At 28.1% G+C, this 20,415-nt stretch overlaps 1 protein-coding gene across 1 annotated transcript in view; it reads left to right on the top strand.

Annotated features, from left to right (window-relative positions):
• Positions 1-17,381, top strand: part of LOC142329474 (uncharacterized) — an 88,173-nt gene extending 70,792 nt beyond the window's left edge. Inside the window, exons 13-18 of the mRNA XM_075374143.1 lie at positions 2,006-2,120; positions 4,166-4,415; positions 4,976-5,131; positions 10,503-10,587; positions 11,288-11,430; positions 17,217-17,381. Coding sequence (XP_075230258.1) covers positions 2,006-2,120; positions 4,166-4,415; positions 4,976-5,131; positions 10,503-10,587; positions 11,288-11,430; positions 17,217-17,381 — 914 coding nt within the window. The remainder of the gene's footprint in view (positions 1-2,005; positions 2,121-4,165; positions 4,416-4,975; positions 5,132-10,502; positions 10,588-11,287; positions 11,431-17,216) is intronic.
• The last annotated feature ends 3,034 nt before the right edge of the window (positions 17,382-20,415 follow it).

Below are 20,415 nucleotides of genomic sequence, written 5' to 3'. Positions count from 1 at the left end.
AGCGCCTGCACCACATTTTTGCCCTTTCTCGCCGTCTCCTCAGCAAGTATAGTAAAGGACGGATGCTTGTCCAACCACACACCTAATTACTTCGTGGCTGGGCTAGAGTGAACTAACCCTAAAATGCACTGGATGTAATCTGCGTCTCCCAGCCATAACAACCACTTTCACTTTGTCTTCAGCAAGCCATAGACCATAAGCTATTAGCTACCTCCTAACCATGTCAGCCGCTTCTTCACTGGCCACCATCAGTTACTCTTTTGTTTTGCGCACAATCACAAGTGCTAAATCATCGGCAAACTCCACCAGGATGTGATGCCCACGCCCACTGGCTAGTGCTGCCTTAGAACATTATCAAAAGCAATACTCCAGAGGACCAGACCCAGTTCCGAACCCTGAGGGACACCCCTCTCCATCGGAAATTTCGTTTCACCACCTTCTGACCTGTAACCACGAATCTGCCCTTAAAATATTTGTGTAACACCCTTCGCAGGTATGCCAGTATTCATCTGGCTTTTAGTTCACGAAATATAACTTCCCATAGCAGCTCATTAAACGCATTACGTATATCTAACAGCATGACCCCTCCTATCTTTCTCGTCTTCCACGTTCCATGTGTAACTGATCGATAATATTCATCACTCACTCGATCACATCAATCGCCGAGCTTCTGGGCCGAAAACCAAATTTGTCCTCATGAAGTCCCCCTACCATCTCTACACCATCGTTTGATCTCCGAAGAACAAGTCTTTCAAATAATTCACTTTAGACAATCATAAGTCCACTCTAACACAAACAAAAATTTAACTACATGAAATGCATTTTAAGATGTAAAACTCATAATTAATAGGAGTTATTAAAAAGTTAATTCATACATTCCACTACACATATTTATTTTAACAATACTAGAATGATTTGAACAATAAATTGGAAAATAGATTATGTTCAAAAATTTTACTTATAATCTAAAACTAGATGGCCATTTAAATGTTGAACAATCATTGAAGAAAGGCAAGGTTGAATTAAAATAAAGATTGGAACTAGAATAAAGAAACGTTTGGTCTCATTGTAAATATAGAAGACAAGAGAACTTGTCTGTAGCCCAACACTGTCTATAAACTGGTCACAAAATTAGATTATGAGAAAAGATACTTTTAAAAAATATAAATAATAAAAAGGAACTAGATATTTGGAGCAAAAATAATGATAATTTAGGAATAATGAAACTGAAATTTCATTTTTTAACAGAAGAGGACCAATTTGTTAGAATTTCAAATAAATTTATTAAAAATTTTTGTAAAAATATTCTACAGTAAGAATATTTATTGAACCTTTCCTTAAAGTTTGTTCATGAAGGGAATTCATCTCTCTCATTGATCTAAGGTTCATACTAGAAATAAGTTCTTATCTACCCAACTTAGATGAAGCATGCAGACTATTCAGTATTTTACATGTTTTTAAGCTAAATTTATCCTATTACATATAATTTTAAAAACATCTTACCAAATTATATCAAATTCTAAAAAAAGAATTATTATATATAATAGTTATACCAAACGGTGCCATGTTTGAAAAAATAAATTTATCCTTTCTACTTGGATTGTCTAAATGGATTTATTTTTTTTTAATTATCTTCAAAACACATTAAGAATATCCATTTTATAATTTTCATTAAGTACCTTTTATTTATCAATTATTTCTTCTTTACAGATTCACTTGCTTATTTTCTTATAAGTGCATTTTCCTAAAGTATTTACTGATGCTAATTATTTGATAACTGAAGTGGCTAATAAAATTTTTTGGGTGATTTTTTTTGTGTAATCTACTTTTCCCACTTATTTCAATAACCTATTGAAAGAATGCAGCTCCTTATTTATATTTAATAATATTAGTAATAATACAATTAACTTTAAAAATTTTTATTTTTATTTATTCTCAGTTGTTAGTAATAAAATTTAGAGTATAAGAAAAAAAAATTAATTATTTTTCTAATCTTTTAATACAGCATCCATACTTGCTGACAATGGTTTTGATGTCTGGCTTGGAGATCAAAGAGGAGATGTATATTCACGTTCACATGTTAAATATCAGCCAAATAATCCAAAATTTTGGAATTTCAGGTATTGTTTAATTCATATATATATATATATGTATATATAGTTTAAACATGAAGTAAAATGTAGTGAATTAATATATAAATTCAACTTTTAAACACAAGAAATACTTACTGATTGCATTATGTGCAAACCAAAATCTATAATAAAAAAATCAAGGTCTAAAAGATACTTTGTAATGAATTAATAAAATGATCTTACGCTTTGAAAAAAATATTATGCAAATTTGCCATGGGCCATGAGATCTAACAGATCAGTGAAAGGAAAAGCAGCCAACCTTCAGTATAAAAAGAAACAGATGTTGCACAAAGCACAGTTTCGTTAACTTGTTACACATTGTCAAATAGTGAGTAACTCCAATTGTCATTGAATACTATGGTAATTAGACAGTAAGAAATGCCAAGATCAAGACTGAACTACACAGAGCACTTGAGAGAAACTGGTTTGCATTGCATTACTTTAGCACTTAATCTTACTTTACAACCTTTAATTTCCTGGATATTTCAATTCCCAAAAATGCTGGCATCTATGTTGAGATATTTTCTTTGTTGCAATGTGTGTTCATGTTCTGGCATATAATATTCTTTATGCCTCAGTATCAGTTTAATTTACAGTCAGAAAATTTGATATGAAAGCATGTGTATTAGAAATTAATTCTTTAAAATTATTTTTCATTTATATAGTACAGAGGAGTTACTTCGGAGTTAAATTAAATATTGCCTTTATTTGCATAAAAATTAAAAGCAAACATGAAGTTAGGACTTGAACATGAAGTTCATACAATAAACAGTTTTTTTTTATTTCAAGGCTAACCACCAAATACATAAATTTTAATGATTCTATATTTTTTTAAATAGTGGAAGTTCCTCTTTCTCGTGATCCTGCAATAGATTTCTTCTTGATGTAAGAAACTGCATAGTTATATAAAGAACTTTACATTTAAAAATCCTTTTTTTAATACAAAGTATTATATTGTAACATAATGTTACTAATAAAAATAAGGTATTTAGCATAAAAATAATTTTCAAATTGGTCACTGGGGGAGGGGTTAAATCTAAATCCTTTTAACCATTTTGCAAATGACAAGAAAATTCAGTAACATTGTTTCCAACCAGAATGAAAGGAGTTTTGGTAAAAACTAAGCTCAACAGTTGACCTTAAATTAACTCCTGGGGTAAAATTATTAAATTTCTAGTACTAGGGATTTAAACAATAAATGAGTGTGCGAGATTGAAAAAAATGTACATATTAACAATATTACAAGATTGTAGTATGCCTGCATATAGATTACACAAATAAATACACATTTTAGTAAAATCAATAATAGGAAAAGTGTTAACTGATTAATAATACACTTTATTTTAAGGTAGAAGTTACAAAAACTTTACGCCATCTGAAATAAACTTAAGCTTTTTCAGACACTGCCGCTAAACTGTTGTGGTGCAATTGAATTAGTGCACTGATGTTTGAATTAGACTTTTAGATTTTTTAATGAGTTTGAAAGGTTGGTGATTTAAATCATATCTGATTATTCAGAATGTTATTTCCACATATTTTTGTGTTAATATATGTTTAATTATCAATGTATCTAGTTAGCATTATTTAATGAAGGCTATCGTGTATGTTTTTTTTTTGCTGATGGTTGTAAATATTTAATGAAAAGGGATTCTGTAGTAGAATACTTTTATGTGTCCTTTATTTGGTTATAAAAAGATATAACCTATTTTGTATAAAGAACTTATTCCAATCCAAGCAATCAATTTTGTATATCCACAGTAAATCAATTTGTTTTTTGTTTAAACAACAAAGTTTTAAAGTTACAAATAAATTGACTGCAATAATTTTAAAAGATTCTAAATTCTTCTAAACCATAATACATCATGGATATCAAAATTAAAATTAATTAATTTAAATTAAATATTATTCATGGATATTAAATTAAAATTTGTATTAACAAATACATATTTTTATCTTTTCAGGAATTTTTCTATAAACAAAGGAAAATTAAAAAAGTAAATGATTAATTATTAAACAATTTTTATTCATTTCAGTTTTCAAGAAGATGGCATATATGATATACCAGCATTTGTAAATAAAATAAAGGAAATAACCAAAGCACCCCAAGTTTCATTTATTGGACATAGTATGGGTGGAACAGTATTTTTAGTCACTGGTGCTGAAAGACCAGACTATGCAGCAAAAAATATTCGACTATCGGTACTTTTGGGGCCATTCTATCCACCTAAAATATACAAAACAGGATTTCTTGACATTTTCATGCGTAATGCAGATTTTATTGTGGTATGTAAACAGTTATATTTACTGTTTTAAAAATTAAATACATAAACATTAAAAATTTCTGTGTTCCAGTATTTCAGTTTCTAACAATGAAAATTAACCTATTATGATGGGTTAAAGGATTAACATCTTGGAGACATTAATCCTGCAGTCTCCAACATTGCAGGAAATATAGTTCTGAAGCCTTTTTTCAGGTCACACATGCTTATACAACTAATTCTTCCCCATAATTTGTGTTCCATGAATTTCAGTATAGTCTCATTCTACCATTGAAGCAGAAATCAGGGCAAAATTTATCACTACCGATAACTCAAGAATAACAATTTCAGGCCAGTGTATTTTTTCATTTATTTTTACTAGTATATCTTGAAATTATTTCTGTTTCCTTTGTGAAGGATCTTTTATTCTATATATATTAAATTTGACTTCAATATAAACATTTTTCTTAGGATAGTTTTATGCAATATTGTGATATCTGCTTTTAATGTTTGATAATTTAGAGAAGTATACTTTTTTTTATTTAAAGGATATCAAAAAACTAAAATCATTTGTTTGTATTTCAGAAAACACATACAAGAGCAAAGCAATTTGAATTTTTACCAAGATCACGTTTGATGCAGAGGTTATCAGAAATTTTCTGTAAACCAAACTTAGTACCTGGTGTATGTTTAACAATGATAGGAATGATTGCTGGCGATAATAGAAACAATGTTGACATAGTAAGTATTAAAAAATCCATGAAAACAATTTCAGTTTATATTTGTCCTATTGATACTTAAAAATAGTATCTCCTTAGAGATACCTTGTTTATTTAGTTAGTTTATCTAAAAATGAAAAATAAAGCTTTTAAAAATTACAAAATATATGACAGCAAAGAAGGTATTGCATTAAAGTTTATCAATTAGAAAATTAATTTCAATTATCAGCTTTATATGATATTGTAACAAGTGAAATTCTATGAAATTATTAGGCATTTGATCATTATTTTACCTGATATACAGCTGCTGGTTAAAATTAACTTGTTATTTAACTATCCCAGGGCATGGGCAATGTGTTTGAATATTATACATGTTTCTTCATGGGTCTATGATTTCAGAACCACATCACTGATTTTCATGAAAAAGGTGTTAAACAACGTTAATTATTTTTTAATAAAAAATGGTTATCTATGAAAGATGTGTCATAATAACAAAATAAAAATAGGAACAAATATACAAACTGGTGACTTAGAAAATATAACTGATATTTAAGTTTTAAAAACTTCAGACAAGAAAATTGTTTTGTTAATCCTTATATATATTTTTGAAATATCAGACACGTATGAAAACATTTGAGATTATGAAATCCTTTATAGAACAGTTTCTCAAATTTTGAGATTTACCACACATCTAATATCTGTCAGTCAAGTAAATATTGTTCATGACGATGATATGAAGAAAAGCATTATTAATAAGGTTCACTCTCTGTAAGATTAAAAACCAAAATGGTTAAAACTTATAAAAATGAGTATCACACAAAATTATTTGCAAAATAAAATTATAATGTGAATACATATATTTTTTAGGTAATTTAAGAATATCTTTAATTAAAAAAATAACTATTATTACTAATAAATGTACATTTGTAAGTAACAATCAAGAGAATATGATAAAAAATAATTTAAATAAACTCTAGGATAATTTAATAAACCAATTGATATTAAAACAATTTAAAATGTAACTGCTAAGCATTATCTGCATTTCAGATAATACACTTAAAATAATTCAGCAATGGTTTGATGCCTGGAAAATAAAAAAAAAATTATTGCAAATAAATTACAGCAAATTACTTTTAATCAAATATTTGATTCTATAAAATTTTGGCTTTCATAAATAAGATTCGAAATACTTAGTATATCAGATCAGATACAAGCCATTTTGAAAAAAAAATAATGGAAAACTGTTACCTAGTATTTGTGAAATTCCTACAACCATTTCCGAGCTAGAGAATCCTGATACCAGAAATTATTTTCATCTTTATAATATAAATTATTTATCATTTTGAAGTGTGATGACACAATTTATTAAAGGCAGACTATAATATGAGATTTTCAAACGTTTTTTTTTTAAGATTATAATTGTTACCTAATCAAAGATGTCAAGGGTCTTGGAAACAAAAATAAATTACCCTATCACAGGCAGTCTCTCCATGAACTGAGTGTTCACTTTATCCATTGTCTTCTTTCTTGGATAAGTACTACAGGACTTGGGTCAGCTACCATCCTGATTCCATCAGTGGTATCATGCTGGCACTTTCTTGCAACCAACTGAGCAGCAGCTTCATTTTTGGGTGATGATCTTCTTTTTGGGTCTGTGGGCTGTTCAAGAACTCTGCTTTCTGTCTGAGGTCATAAAATCTTAACTGCAGTTGAAGTGCCTATTGACTAAAGCTAAGCTTTCTTTTCTTTATAAAATCTAATCTAAGTCAAAAAAGGAATACTAAAATTTAAAATGTTAACTTAAATATAAAAAAATTCAGATTTTATTAATTTATATTTAATAGGTGAGTATTTTCAATTATCATATTTTTTAATAATTTTCTTTGATTGATGATAATAAACATAAAGTAAAGTTTTATAAATTTATAGTTACTAAAAACAATAATAATACTGAGGTTCTAAAAATAAAAAAACAGTTTTCAAATTAGCTATTGATGGAAAAGGTTTGATGGAAAATGTATCATATATGTTGGCACTGTGTGTTATGAAACGCCTCACAGGATGATACATTGGATTAGCTTTTCTTACGTTCTTTTTTTAGTTCTCATATCTCAAATCATATTTTTAATTTTTTTAAGACAGTATGTAAACACATTACCTTATATGCAAGTTTTTACTCTAAAAAACTTTAAGACCAGCCATCTAAGTCAGAGGTTCCCAAACTTATTTTTCTCATAGACCACTTTCAAAATTTTGCTGGTTCCGGTGGACCCCCTGCAGCTACATTTCTTACCATATTTCCAGTCAACGGAAAATGTGAAGATTAAATCTAACTATGTAAAATCTAACTATGTAACTATGTAAAATTAACGGCTGAGTTCCACGAACTAACAGCTTCCGAAAAAAAGTGAGAATTGATTGGTTCATTTTTGATTGACTGTGCTGTGAGTGGATATCAAAAAAGTAAAGTTGGCCGATCAAAAAAAATGCTTCAGTCCAACTTTACATTTTTGACATCTACTCACAGCACAAGAAAGCAATCAATTCTCACTTATTTTATTTAGAAAACTTCCCATTTAGATTGGTAAAAAACAAAAGAAAAATAGTATATTTTTTTGTGTTGCATTTATTCAAATATGTAATCATTACACTATTAATTATTATTGTTATCATATTGCAATGTAATATAATAAAATTGTCGTAATATAATTAAAATTAAATTCTGTGATATTGAATCTGCTCCTTTTTTTGATAAAAGGTTTGTAACGACACTAAAACTTTTTTCGACAAGATATGACGCGGGAAACGCAATCAAAAGCTTTCTCGCAATTCCCCACAGAACAGGATATTTTTCTGGTATTTATGCCTGCAGCCAAAATGTTTGATACCCTCTTTTAAATTTTACCTTCAGCTCCTCATTTGTGCTAAGCTCCTCTTGTAATATCACATTCTCCATTTCCGTTTCATCAAATGGATTTATGATCCATGGTGGTATTTCCATCGTCAGAATATCTTCAAATCTGATTTTGAAGTCATCATGCAGGGCAATTAAATGTTGAACGTATGTCTGAATATCCTCATCAAGGCATTCTACCTGTGACAAGTTTGAAAACTGGGAAAATACGCGCCGACTAATATTTTGCTTCATAAATTTCAATTTTCCAAGAAAAGCTGAAATTACACCCTTTGTTTTTATTAAATTGAGACTGTCCCCTTGTAATTTTAAGTTAATGTCATTAAATTTTTTGAACAAATCTGTCAAATACGCGATGTCAGCTTTCAAAGTGATCAGGTTTTCTTTTAAATCTGAATCTTTACCTTCCAGAAACTCTAAAACTGATTCAAAAAGTGAGTAAAATCTTGTTAAACATGCACCTTTCGACAACCAGCGTACTTCAGTATGTAACAGCAATCGTTGGAAGTCTTCATCATTTTAATCGCACAAATGGGCAAATAAACGCGTATTCAATGCATTGCTTCTTATCTTGTTAATAGCATTAATTACTACAAGTTGAAGCGATTGGTGCAATCTATCACTCAGATTTTTCGCTACTAGGTGTTGTCGGTGGATGACACAGTGAATTGCAGTTACCTCTGGTATAATTCTTTTAAGAAGGCTTATAAACCCACGATATCGCCCGACCATGGTGGAGCTCCATCTGTTGCCACCGAAATGACGTTTGTGAATAAAATTGATTTTTCGTTAAAAAAAATCACTCACGACATTAAATATTGATTCACCTTTAGTGTCCGTCTCCAAAGTTTTCGCGAATAGTAGCTCTTCATGAATTTCTTCGTCCATAACAAATCGAACATATGCCAATAATAATGCTTTATTATCAGGTAAAGTTGACTCGTCCAGTTGAATAGAAAAATGAGTTGTTTGCAGATAATTACACAAGAAACTTTCAATATCAGAGCTCATGTCATCAATACATCTTTGTACAGTGTTGTTACTCAAAGGAATTCTTTTGAGTATGTCAAATGGAGATTTGTGCAGAACAGTTTTTAAAACCTCTTCAACAGCGGATAAAATTAACTGTTCTCTAATGGTGTGCGGTTTTCCAGATTTCGCTGTAAGTAATGAAATATTGTACGATGCCCGCAAGCTATCATCGTTACTTTCAGACGTTGAAGCGAACATACATTTCTTTTCATATTTTTCCTTCAATGTTTGAAAATATTTCAAATCTTTACCTATTTTATCAGGATGACACCTTCTTAGATGATCTTCGAGCTTCGATGGTTTCATAGAGTCATTGCTCAAAGGTTTGCTGCACAAAAGGCATATAGGCAATCGCTTGTCTGCCTTTGATGGAAGAAATCCAAATTTTAAATAATCAACACTGTACACATTTCTTCTTAGATTCAGCCATGTTTCATATCAGTTACCTACCGGTAAATAAAAAAAAAAACTTTGTTTTAGTAATCTGAAGGCGGTCTTACTTAACAGTATATGACTATTTTAACAGAATAGGATTAATTAATTATTGCAATGAAATAAAGTACCAGCGGCAAACTGATACTAATTATTAAAAGCAATAAATCGGTAAGATCCATAATAAAGTTTTATGAAAATGACTGAACCGATTTTAATGTGATGTAAAACATTTTTTCATTAATTATATTTTGATATATTTCTGTAAATTCTATAGAAAATACTTATAAATGACCAATATTTTGATATCACAACTCTGCGATTTTAATCATTTATTTATTACTTTGATGCACGTAACGAGTACGTAAAGACAGGTACAATTTATGAAAATATACAACGTGGTGTTACAGAATAAGGGTTACAACCGGGAAATGGTATGTTCTATTGAAACTATAATTTTATAAATACTCATGAAGAACTATGGTGAAAACAACACAAAATTATTTTTTTAACGAGAGCCAAATTTAAAATATACATTAGTTTTCCACTTCCATCAAAATTTTTTCAGTTTGCTTGTAAAACTAAGAATCCTTTTTATTCATATATAAAACTTTTGTTACAATACCTGTTTGGTTCAGTTAATACTCAAGGATAAAATAGTCCTAAATAGTATTCCCAAGTTATAAACCACAAAAAAACCTAACCTGACTACAGACAACTATGATACACATTACCTTACACTATAATTACAGATAAGATTTGTGTAGAAAATTAATTTTGTAAAATTTTATAGTAAACTTTAAATTTATAAAATTAGTCTTATATGTAACACAAATGGCTCAACAATAAAATTCGCACATTTAAATCTTTGTAAAATCATAAATTATCTTAGAAAGTAATATTAAAAGTAGAACATACTTTAGGCCTACAGGCCTACTTGTTAACATAGATCAATAATGTTTTCAATCAACATTACTAAGTAATGATATATCTAATCCATTTTTTTATTTTACAGAATATGGCTCATTTATACTCCAGTTCAATGGTAGCTGGGACATCACTGAAAACATATGAACACTTAGCGCAAGTTTATAAATCGGGTACAATATTAATTTTTTTTTTTTTTAATTAACAATAAAAGGAAGTAAATACAATAATCAGAATTTGATATTAGTCTCTATAGTTTGACATTAGTGTAATATTAAACTGCATTTAATCACCAACATAATTACTATTGTAACCTAAGAAGCAGATATAACAAACAAAAAGTTATAACAATTATGCAAAAACATATGTAGATAGTCAAGTGAAAAATCAAAAAGTTGGATGTGAAAAAAAATTTGAGATATACTCCAAATTTTTATAAATTAAGGAAAATTTTTGAAAACTTACATTATGAAAGTTTATCAATACTTGTGTGTGTGTGTGTGTGTGTGTGTGTGTGTGTGTGTGTGTGTTTGTATGTATATATATATGTATGTGTTTTATCTCCAGTTACATTATACAGTAAGGAAAGAGTATAAAACCATTTGAATAATAGCTAGAATAATTTCATAACTTTTTTTTTTTTTTTTACCTTTTATGATAAATGACAAAACATAAAAGAAAGATTCAATGATTAAGTAAAAAAAACAGATAAACAACTAAAATTGGTAGGATTTAAACTGAGATTTTGATTTTCAGATAATTTCTACACTATTTGAAACAAAAAAATTAATTATTTAAGAAGAAATGCAAAACAAATCATACAGTAAAAAGTTAATGTTCAAAAACGTCTATTTTAAAAACGTTGTTTTACAGGTAAATTCCAGAAGTATGACTATGGTGCAAAAGGAAATATAGAAAAATATGGACAATCAACACCACCTTTATATAAACTTGAGAACATCCAAACACCTATAATAATAGCATATGGAAAAAATGATGGCTTTCTTGATAAACCAGTAAAGTATTTTTATTTATTCTAATATATTTATGTATATGTGTATGACTTAACACAATTCAATAACTGCATAACATTCCATATATCTTATAAAAGTTAAAAACATTTGTACTCTAGCAATTAACTGCCCCTGAAACATATTCAACAATCTTGCAGAGAATAATTAAGTAAAAGAAAATAACGTCATGGTAAATGTACTTAAGTATATGATTACACCTGAGAGGTTTATCCCACCACTGTTTTTACCATAAATCCAAAGACATTTTACTGGGATCTATAATAACCCCCCAAAAAAAATTATAAAATTTGTCTGAATTCCTACATATATTTTATTTTTATCTTCTAAGAAATAATTATACTGCTAAAATGCTGAATATCTAAATTTCCACACTGTACAAGCAAAAATTAAACAAAGTACTTTTAATTTTTTTAGTCATTATTCATTTGATTGATTTGAAGCAATTCTCCAATCCTTTCTTTTTTGGTGTAATCTTTTAATATAAACATACTTATTATCAGTATACTCTATGTCCTCAGCTGTATTTTCATAAATTTCAATCTTTACCTTCATCTAGTTTTTACCCATAATACATTCCAGTACCACCAAATTAACTAACCCTGGATGCCACAATGCAGCGCCTGCCTAACAGTTCTCACTTTTCAAGATTTTGCCACAAACTTTTCTACTCTCTAATTTGCCTTAAAACCTCTTCCTCTCTTCATTTCACATTCTATCAACCCACCTAACTTTCAATATCCTCTAGTAAGAAGAAAAGATGCAAAATAAATGATATAGTAAACAATTAAGACATCTAATTTTAAAGAGCAGTTAAGCATTTAAAAGGCCTTTAATTCTTTTCTTTCCTACAACTCACAAAATATTCATAAAAATTTTATTTCAACTACACCAAATTAAAATACATAACAATATATTAAACAGATTTATTCTAATAAATTTGGTTCACAACAAAATGAAATGGTTCACAAATTTTTGTATACACTATCATTACTCTACAGACAGTAAACATTTTTTGGTTGAAAACTGTAAAACAGAAAGTTTAACTAAACTTACTTAGATTTAACTGGATAATTTCTAAAGAAATGCAAATAAAAAAAAAAATATATAATAGCAATAATATAGTAGACTGATGGCATTAAATCACAATCATGTTAACAATATAAATTACACACAATTAGTTAAATTTCCTATTTTAATGAATTTTTGTTCTCTATTAAGAATCATTTGATAATGGCATACTACATAGAACATATCATGATAAAATTGCATCATCCACACTAAATACACAAGGCTTTGTAAGTCATGTTATTCACTTAAATCGTAACTTCAGTAATTAGTCACATATATTTTTTCATTTTTTTAAGTTACATTCAGTTTAATAATTATTTACTAAATGTAAGTAATCTAGAATTTAGTACAAGGTTTTATTTAAAACCTGATATTAAAACTAGCTTGATGTAACAGATTTAAAATACAAAGTTATCGGTGATTTTAATTTGGTGTGATTGAGAGAATTACTATGGAATTATTTTCTCTACAAAACTTAATTTTCTATATTATTCCCTAATAAGAGAAGATAAATAAATGTGACTTATCAGGATACTGCTGAAATCAATTTCTCAGTATAAGAGATATAATGAACAAACATAAGAAACGCAGTAAGTCTGAGCAAGTCAACAAAGTTCAATAAGTCACTTTTGACAATATGTATGATCATAATGACTAGATTGTGTTTTTAATCATAATAATATAATTTATACACTATAGTAAAAAGGTTATTTTTTTATTAATTTAACCTAATGATTAATAATTTGTAAAAGGCTATTATAACATAATAACAGTATTCATATATGTAACAGAATGATTTTAACAATGTATATAAATACAGTAATAAAGTGGACATAATGTATTTATATATAGATACTTATAATTTTATTTATAAACTAAATAAAATTATAAATAATAAAACTAATACATTATTGGGTTTCTAAAAATATAGTATATACTTAATTATAAAATTAAATTTTTGAAATCACAATAGTTTTGAAAGGCATAATGTATAAAAAGAAAAGTTATAATTTATCCCAAGGGAATATGTTAGCTAGGATTATCACACTCCATAAATAAGGTTAGCTGCCCCAAATCACTAATTTTCTACTTGGTTGTTACCTATTACAAACTGCTGTAACCTACAACAAAAAAAAAAACATTATAATTATATATATATATATATATATATATATATATATTTTTTTTTTTTTTTTTTTGGGAGATAAAAAGATGTGAAATAAGGAGGAAACAAATACTCACCTAAGGATGACATGCAGAGAACTGACAAGGATACTACCTACAATCTAAAGGTTTCTGCAAATATTAACTTAGTATTAATAAAAAAATGTGACTGAAGTAGACAAATATCGACAGCTAATATCCATCTAATAAACAAGTTCTTGAGTATTTCAATATAGTTGGAAATTTATCAGCATGTGAAAAATGCTGTTTTTTATATGAAGTGCAATAAAATAAATTCCAAGATTAATACTACATAAAAAACATACCAATGGAATGTGCACAAAAACAGTGAGCAGTGACATTAATGAAGCATCATAGCAACTGGCGTCATTCCACATATATTACATTGTAAAGTAAAGTCAATTTTGAATTTGCCACTTACATATGCGATGAAAACAGATAGCATTTGCATATTTCAGTTACTTCAATCAATATTCAACTGTTAGCAGCAATAGTTCAGTCATTTTGTCGATAGGTGTTTATATTCATTTATTTATAATTAGTGGTACAAATAATAATCCGCTGAGTGTTATGTATAAGGAGTAATCTGATTTTTGATGGCAAAAAACAATTCTGAGCTGAAATTTACAGGTAAGTTTTTGACATTTACTGGCAAAATATTAAGAGCGATGGAAAAGTAACACAGTAGTGTTCATTTCAAGAAGGGCAGATGAACGTTCATGATGAACACAGCATCCAGCCCTTGGTGATAACGCAAGATTTGACTGAAAAATTTGATGAAAAAATTCAAGAAAACCAGTGATTCATGATATCGCAATAGTCTTTAATGTTTCATAATCTTTGATTTATGAAGTTAGACTAAAAAATTGGGCTATAAAAATTCTGTGCTGGAAGGATTCAAAGATGATAACAAACATATACAAGAAAAATTTCTTGCTGCAGTGCATGAAATTTTGCAGCGTTAAGAAAATTAAAGTGATAAATTGTATGATCACACTGTTACCAAAGATGAAACCCAGATTTCTTATTTGAATATAAAGACAAAGCAGCAATCAATGCAATGGCAACATTCATCATCTCATAGAGCAGAAAAAGTCTGCTTATGGTTACTGGTTTTTTTTTTGGATAAAAATGGTGTCTTTCTTGTCTACTTTAGAGATCGTGAAACTAGTGTGAATGTTGATATGTATTCCAAAACATTTAAACATATTAGAAAAGCTATTAAAAAAAAATAAATGTTGTATACTACTATCCTGCGGGATTTTGTTTTTGCATGATAATGCCTAGCCAAATACGACCAGCAAATCAGACAGTGATTATCTAAAAAAACTTTGTTGGAAAATCTTCAATCATCCACCCTATAGCCCTGATTTAACTCTCAAAAATTATTTTCTTTTTCTTCGCCTTAAACAGCAGCTTGTACTGTTAAGGTTTGATAATGATGACAAATGGAAAAATAGCATTACTGTATGGTTTAAGTCACTGGCTACAGAATTTCTTGAAGAGGGAATGAAGAAACTAGCAAGCAAAACACTATGAAAAATATGTTGAAAGTTGAAGGCAGCTATGAAGAAATGTAGTAAACAAATGTGTTTTTTGTGTAAATAATTAACTTTGTTCATATTTTTCGGGCTGGTTTTTTATCTCAAAACAGACCTTATTATAAAACATGTCTCAAACATGTTTTTCTGACCATGTGAATTTGCAATTTCATTACACACCATGCGGTAGAACAAAGGTAATATAGAATTTTGCATCAACCTCAGAAACCCAAGATGTTATGTTACAATGATCTTGGATTTTACTATCTATGACTTTTTCTTCTCCTTAAGATGTTGCTTAAGCTTAAGGATGGCTGTTTTGAGACCATACAGAAGGTTATAAGTTATAGAAAAGTCCTTGTAATATTTAAAGTATAGGACTTCCTCAGAAAATTAAAAAGATAGGAAAACAGGAAATTGTTACTTGTTATTTTACATAAGGAAAGGGAATTTTTACATTGAAAGGGAAGGTAACAAATTTTTTATCAGATTCATTTTTCATAAGACTTTGTCAAAATTTTTTATCACACCATACATATATGGCAGCAGATATTTGAAGATTTATAAACACTAATTGATAAATGTCTTTTATCAATCATTTCTTATATTTCTAGCAATCCAATTATAAATATGAGGGAAGGCTTAAATGTAATGCACAAACAATTATAATTTCCAAATGAAAAGGATAATCAAATAAAATAAATATGTCATAAAGTTTTATTTGCTATAAAAACTTTTTATTTTTCTGTGTTCACCTTGGTTGCAGTCATCCTTGATCAATGAACTCACTGCATCCTTCAGTTCATCATCTGTTTCATCTTTTCATTTGTTTAAGAGTATCCATGTATACCCATAATGTAAAAATCTGAAAGCTATTAATGAATACCCTTGATGCAGAAAGAAGTGAAAATTGTAGTATGGAGGTTGTCAAATAGGTTTAAATTTCAACTTCACAAGAGCCTCGGTGGTTGTACACAATAAGTGTAGGACAGCATTATCATGTTGCAGAATTACTGGCTACATGGATTGTCGAACATGACAATACATATTTCCTAAGGTGTTTTAACAACTCTATGTATGGCACAGAGTTTAAAATCGACCTGATTGTCAGTCACATGCACTTGTCTGAAACCCCAGAAAACTGTTAAGAGAATTTGTTAGCAGACGACAGTTATGAATTTTTTTTATTGTGACTAATCATGGTGCCAGTATTCTATGTTTTGCCACTTTTCTTCTGGGTCGTAATGATGTAGTCCAATTTCATTTTCCTCACAATGTTGAAAAGTAAATAATCTCCCTTGTCACAATAATGTTTTGAAAGCTATTTAAAACATTCCACAATAGTTGTTTGTTTTTCTGTGTAAGTTTGTGAGGCATTCACCACAAACAGATTTTACAGTAGCTCAGTTGTGAAATAATACGTCGTACATGGTATTTTAATGTGCCTATCTAGATGGCAACACATTGTTTAATATGATGATCATTTTGAATAGATTCATCCATCCCACTGTGAGGTTCATCCTCAATATTCGCTTTACCAGTTTCTGATGCACAAGATTTTATTGGCTGTCTACTCACAGTAATTTTATCAGCAGTTTCATCACCATAAACAGCTTTTAGATGAAAATGAATGTCACTAGCATTCAGTTTTTCTGCTGTTAGAAATTCAACCGCTGCATGTTGTTTTACGATAGACATGTTAACATAGCAGACATACTCAACTCCATAACAATGGCAACTGACAGAAAACAAGAGAGCGGGTCAATGAGTTTTGGAATATTAGTAATATGGGAATGAAACTAAAAGATTGCAACCACAAAAGCGTTGTACAAAGCATCATTTTATTCTCCAGTTACACATTCCAGTATGTATTATACTTCACCTGCTCCTTGTATTACTAAAAACAATAAAATTAAATATAAAATTTTAATTTTATAATGATAAATGTAAAAAATTCAATAATTTTTTTTTCAGACAGTAGAAATACTTACAAGAGTACTACCAAATGTTATTAAAGCACATGAAGCAAAGGACCCAAAATTTACTCATACTGATTTTGTGTTTGGAAATAGTGCTAAAATTCTTGTATATGATCAGATATTAGATATCATGAAAAATATGACAAGAATTGATCAATAAAAATTAGCAAATACATAAATTAAATAAACTATGTTGTGTGTGTGTGTATGTGTATATATATATATATATATATATATATATATATATTGTATAATTGTAAATAAATATTTCATTGTTACAAAACTAATTTTATAAAATATAATTACAGATAATTAATAAATTATTTATACAAAATGTATTTTATAATATTATTTATCTTATTGTCAAGTGTATATTATTTACACCTTTTTACATAAATAAACTGTGTAAATAAATTATGGAATAAATAAATTATTCCATAATTTAGAAGAAAATTTTACCCTTTCAAGTAGAAAGAAGACATCATGCAAATGTTCAATTTTAATAATCTATTAATTAATTATTGAATTAAATTTAGAAAAATATTTACATAAAATATATCCACTACTAGTATTAATGAGAGGATAAATGTTCAAAAAGATCCTTATTTCATCTGCATTCCCAAACAATAACACCAAAGAGGATTTATTAATTGTAACAAAGAGGTATATAGATTTACGCTTGTATAAAGATCTATTCCAATTTTGTTATAACTGTGATACATGAAAAATACCAGAGATAAAAAAAGGCATCTGAGAAAGTTACATTTTGTGAGTCAATGATATTCTCTAGCTAGTCCCTGTGATGAACATAGTAAAGATGCCACTAATACGAATGAATTTTACTGAAGTATATCTTTGATATGCAATAACTGCTGACATACAAGTCAACAATACACTCTTTTAAAATGGTTATTGGAAACATCTCAAACAAATTTAAACAACATATCATTATACCGAATTAACAAAGTCTAACACTCAATATAATGGTAATTTTTTTTTTGTTATAGTACACTAAGTTTGATGCAATTCATACACATATAATTAAAGCAATCTTTTACAACACTGCACTTCAAAATTTTCCAATTTTTTTCCTTTAGATTTTCTAATTGACTCAAATATTAATATTGCCTGTCTGCAATAAATAGTACATGAACTCTGTGAAAAATGTTTTTAACTTAAAACAATTTTTAATGAGTTTTTTCTTTATAAACCAAATGGTTTGATTTCTATGGTCAGAGGAAATTTCTAACCATCATTGTAGCAACACTACATATTCAATGTTTTCCTCTTATTATCTTTACAAGGAAACTTTCCATATAGATTAGATAAAACTAGTTTTATAGCTAAATTTACCTCAACAAATCAGTTTAGTAATACATATGCATAATATACATATTATTTACTGATTTTTAAAACCAGATGTTTCTAAGAAAATAATTTTCATTTCTTTAATCACATATTAATATTTTTATTTTTTCATTTTTGAGTAAGTGTAATATTTTTCAATAAATAGTGATTTCCTGTGTAGATTATTTTTTTATTTTATGAATTCTCATCAACAGATAACAGGCATACATTATTGACCATATCATTATCAGACATATTCAACAGCTGTTATAGGGTTTACAAGAAATGATTATAATATAAGATTGTATTGTGAGCGACAATGATGACACAGATAACACTATGACACTATGATAAGACAGTGGTGAAAAGCGTCTATAAAATTTGGAATAAGGCATGTTTATGCCTTATTCCATGCATGCTTATTAAGGCATGTTTATGCGTTTAAACGCAGCTTAACATAACTTATAAAGTTTTCCAGGTCTAATGTGCAAAATACTGAAACTTGGAATAATAAATAATTAAGCAAAAAATATATAGGAGAAATTTTTTTAAATGTTACAAAACAGTTACTGAATAATTACAAAAAAGAAACTCAAGACTTTTCATGAGCCAAACTACAGTTGTTTATTCAATTATAAACCCAAAGATTAAATTAAATTGAAGGTATTCATCCTTTTACATTGACTTCTACAATTACATACACATAAGCTCATGAACATATTGTTTCATTCTATGAAAAGATAAACTTTCATACACAGTTCTAATCAATGATGTTTTTTACACATTTTAAATTATTTTTTATGCCTGTGATCTGATGGTTCAATTATTTATGGGAGCAGAAAAAGACTGTGTAGTAGCCTTAGAAATTTTAACAAATTTACACCAATTCTCAAGATTTATAAAGCATAAATTTAAAATGTTACAGTAAGGTGCTAATATTACTCAGTGGAAAATAAATCAGAAGGAAAAAAAAACAATGATTAAAACTTTCAATACAATAGTTAGTTAGCTATTAATACAGATAGTTAGAACATGTTCTTGAAATGCCATGTACTTACTCACAGATTTGAAATGTGACATTTTAAGTACTTTGTTACACACAAACTTAGTTTAGAAGAACAGACATGCCCAACTTATATTTAATCTGTGAGGGTTAGACTCTGTGGTAGACCTGGTTATAAAATTTACTAAACATGTAATAACATCAATGTGTGTGTGTGTGTGTGTGTATATATAATATATACACATATAATACATACATGAAATAAAAATCTATTTTCTAATTACTATAACTTATTTCTTTTTTTTTTCTTAAAATGCATCATTCTCGATTTACTGCATTAAACCCCAATTCTTTATTTTATTCTTCAGTAATGTGTATTTGACTGATAATGTTTTGTATGTATTGGGCAGTCTATTGAAATGTAGTTAGCAATATATACATGATTTTTTTCCCCAATGTTCAATCTAATATTTGGAAATTTCAGATTAGTTTCTACTAGTGATATTTGATGTCAGAAATTTATTTTTTAGTTTTTCATAATGACAGCTTAACACAAGTACATTAAATGTTTGTTTTATTGAGAAAGGTTCTTTAATAGTTATTTTTTCAAAATTCTGTTTTGAAGTGAGTTTAATGGATTATCATTCACTGATCTCTAAGCTATTATACCAAAGCTTGCTATATTATTAAATAGTCCTTGAAGTATAAGGAATATAGCATCTTTGAGTTCAAAACTTTTACAAACATAAAAAATATTTCATCTTCTTAGTTAAGTTTTCTATATGTTCATTCCATTTCAGATGTGAATCTATAATTATTCAGAAATATTTGATGATATATTGAA

The sequence above is a fragment of the Lycorma delicatula genome, chromosome 8, assembly GCF_047948215.1.
Source record: "Lycorma delicatula isolate Av1 chromosome 8, ASM4794821v1, whole genome shotgun sequence".
Lineage (NCBI taxonomy): Eukaryota > Metazoa > Arthropoda > Insecta > Hemiptera > Fulgoridae > Lycorma > Lycorma delicatula.
Note: the sequence above shows the minus strand (reverse complement) of the source record. Positions and strands in the feature narration are given on the sequence as shown.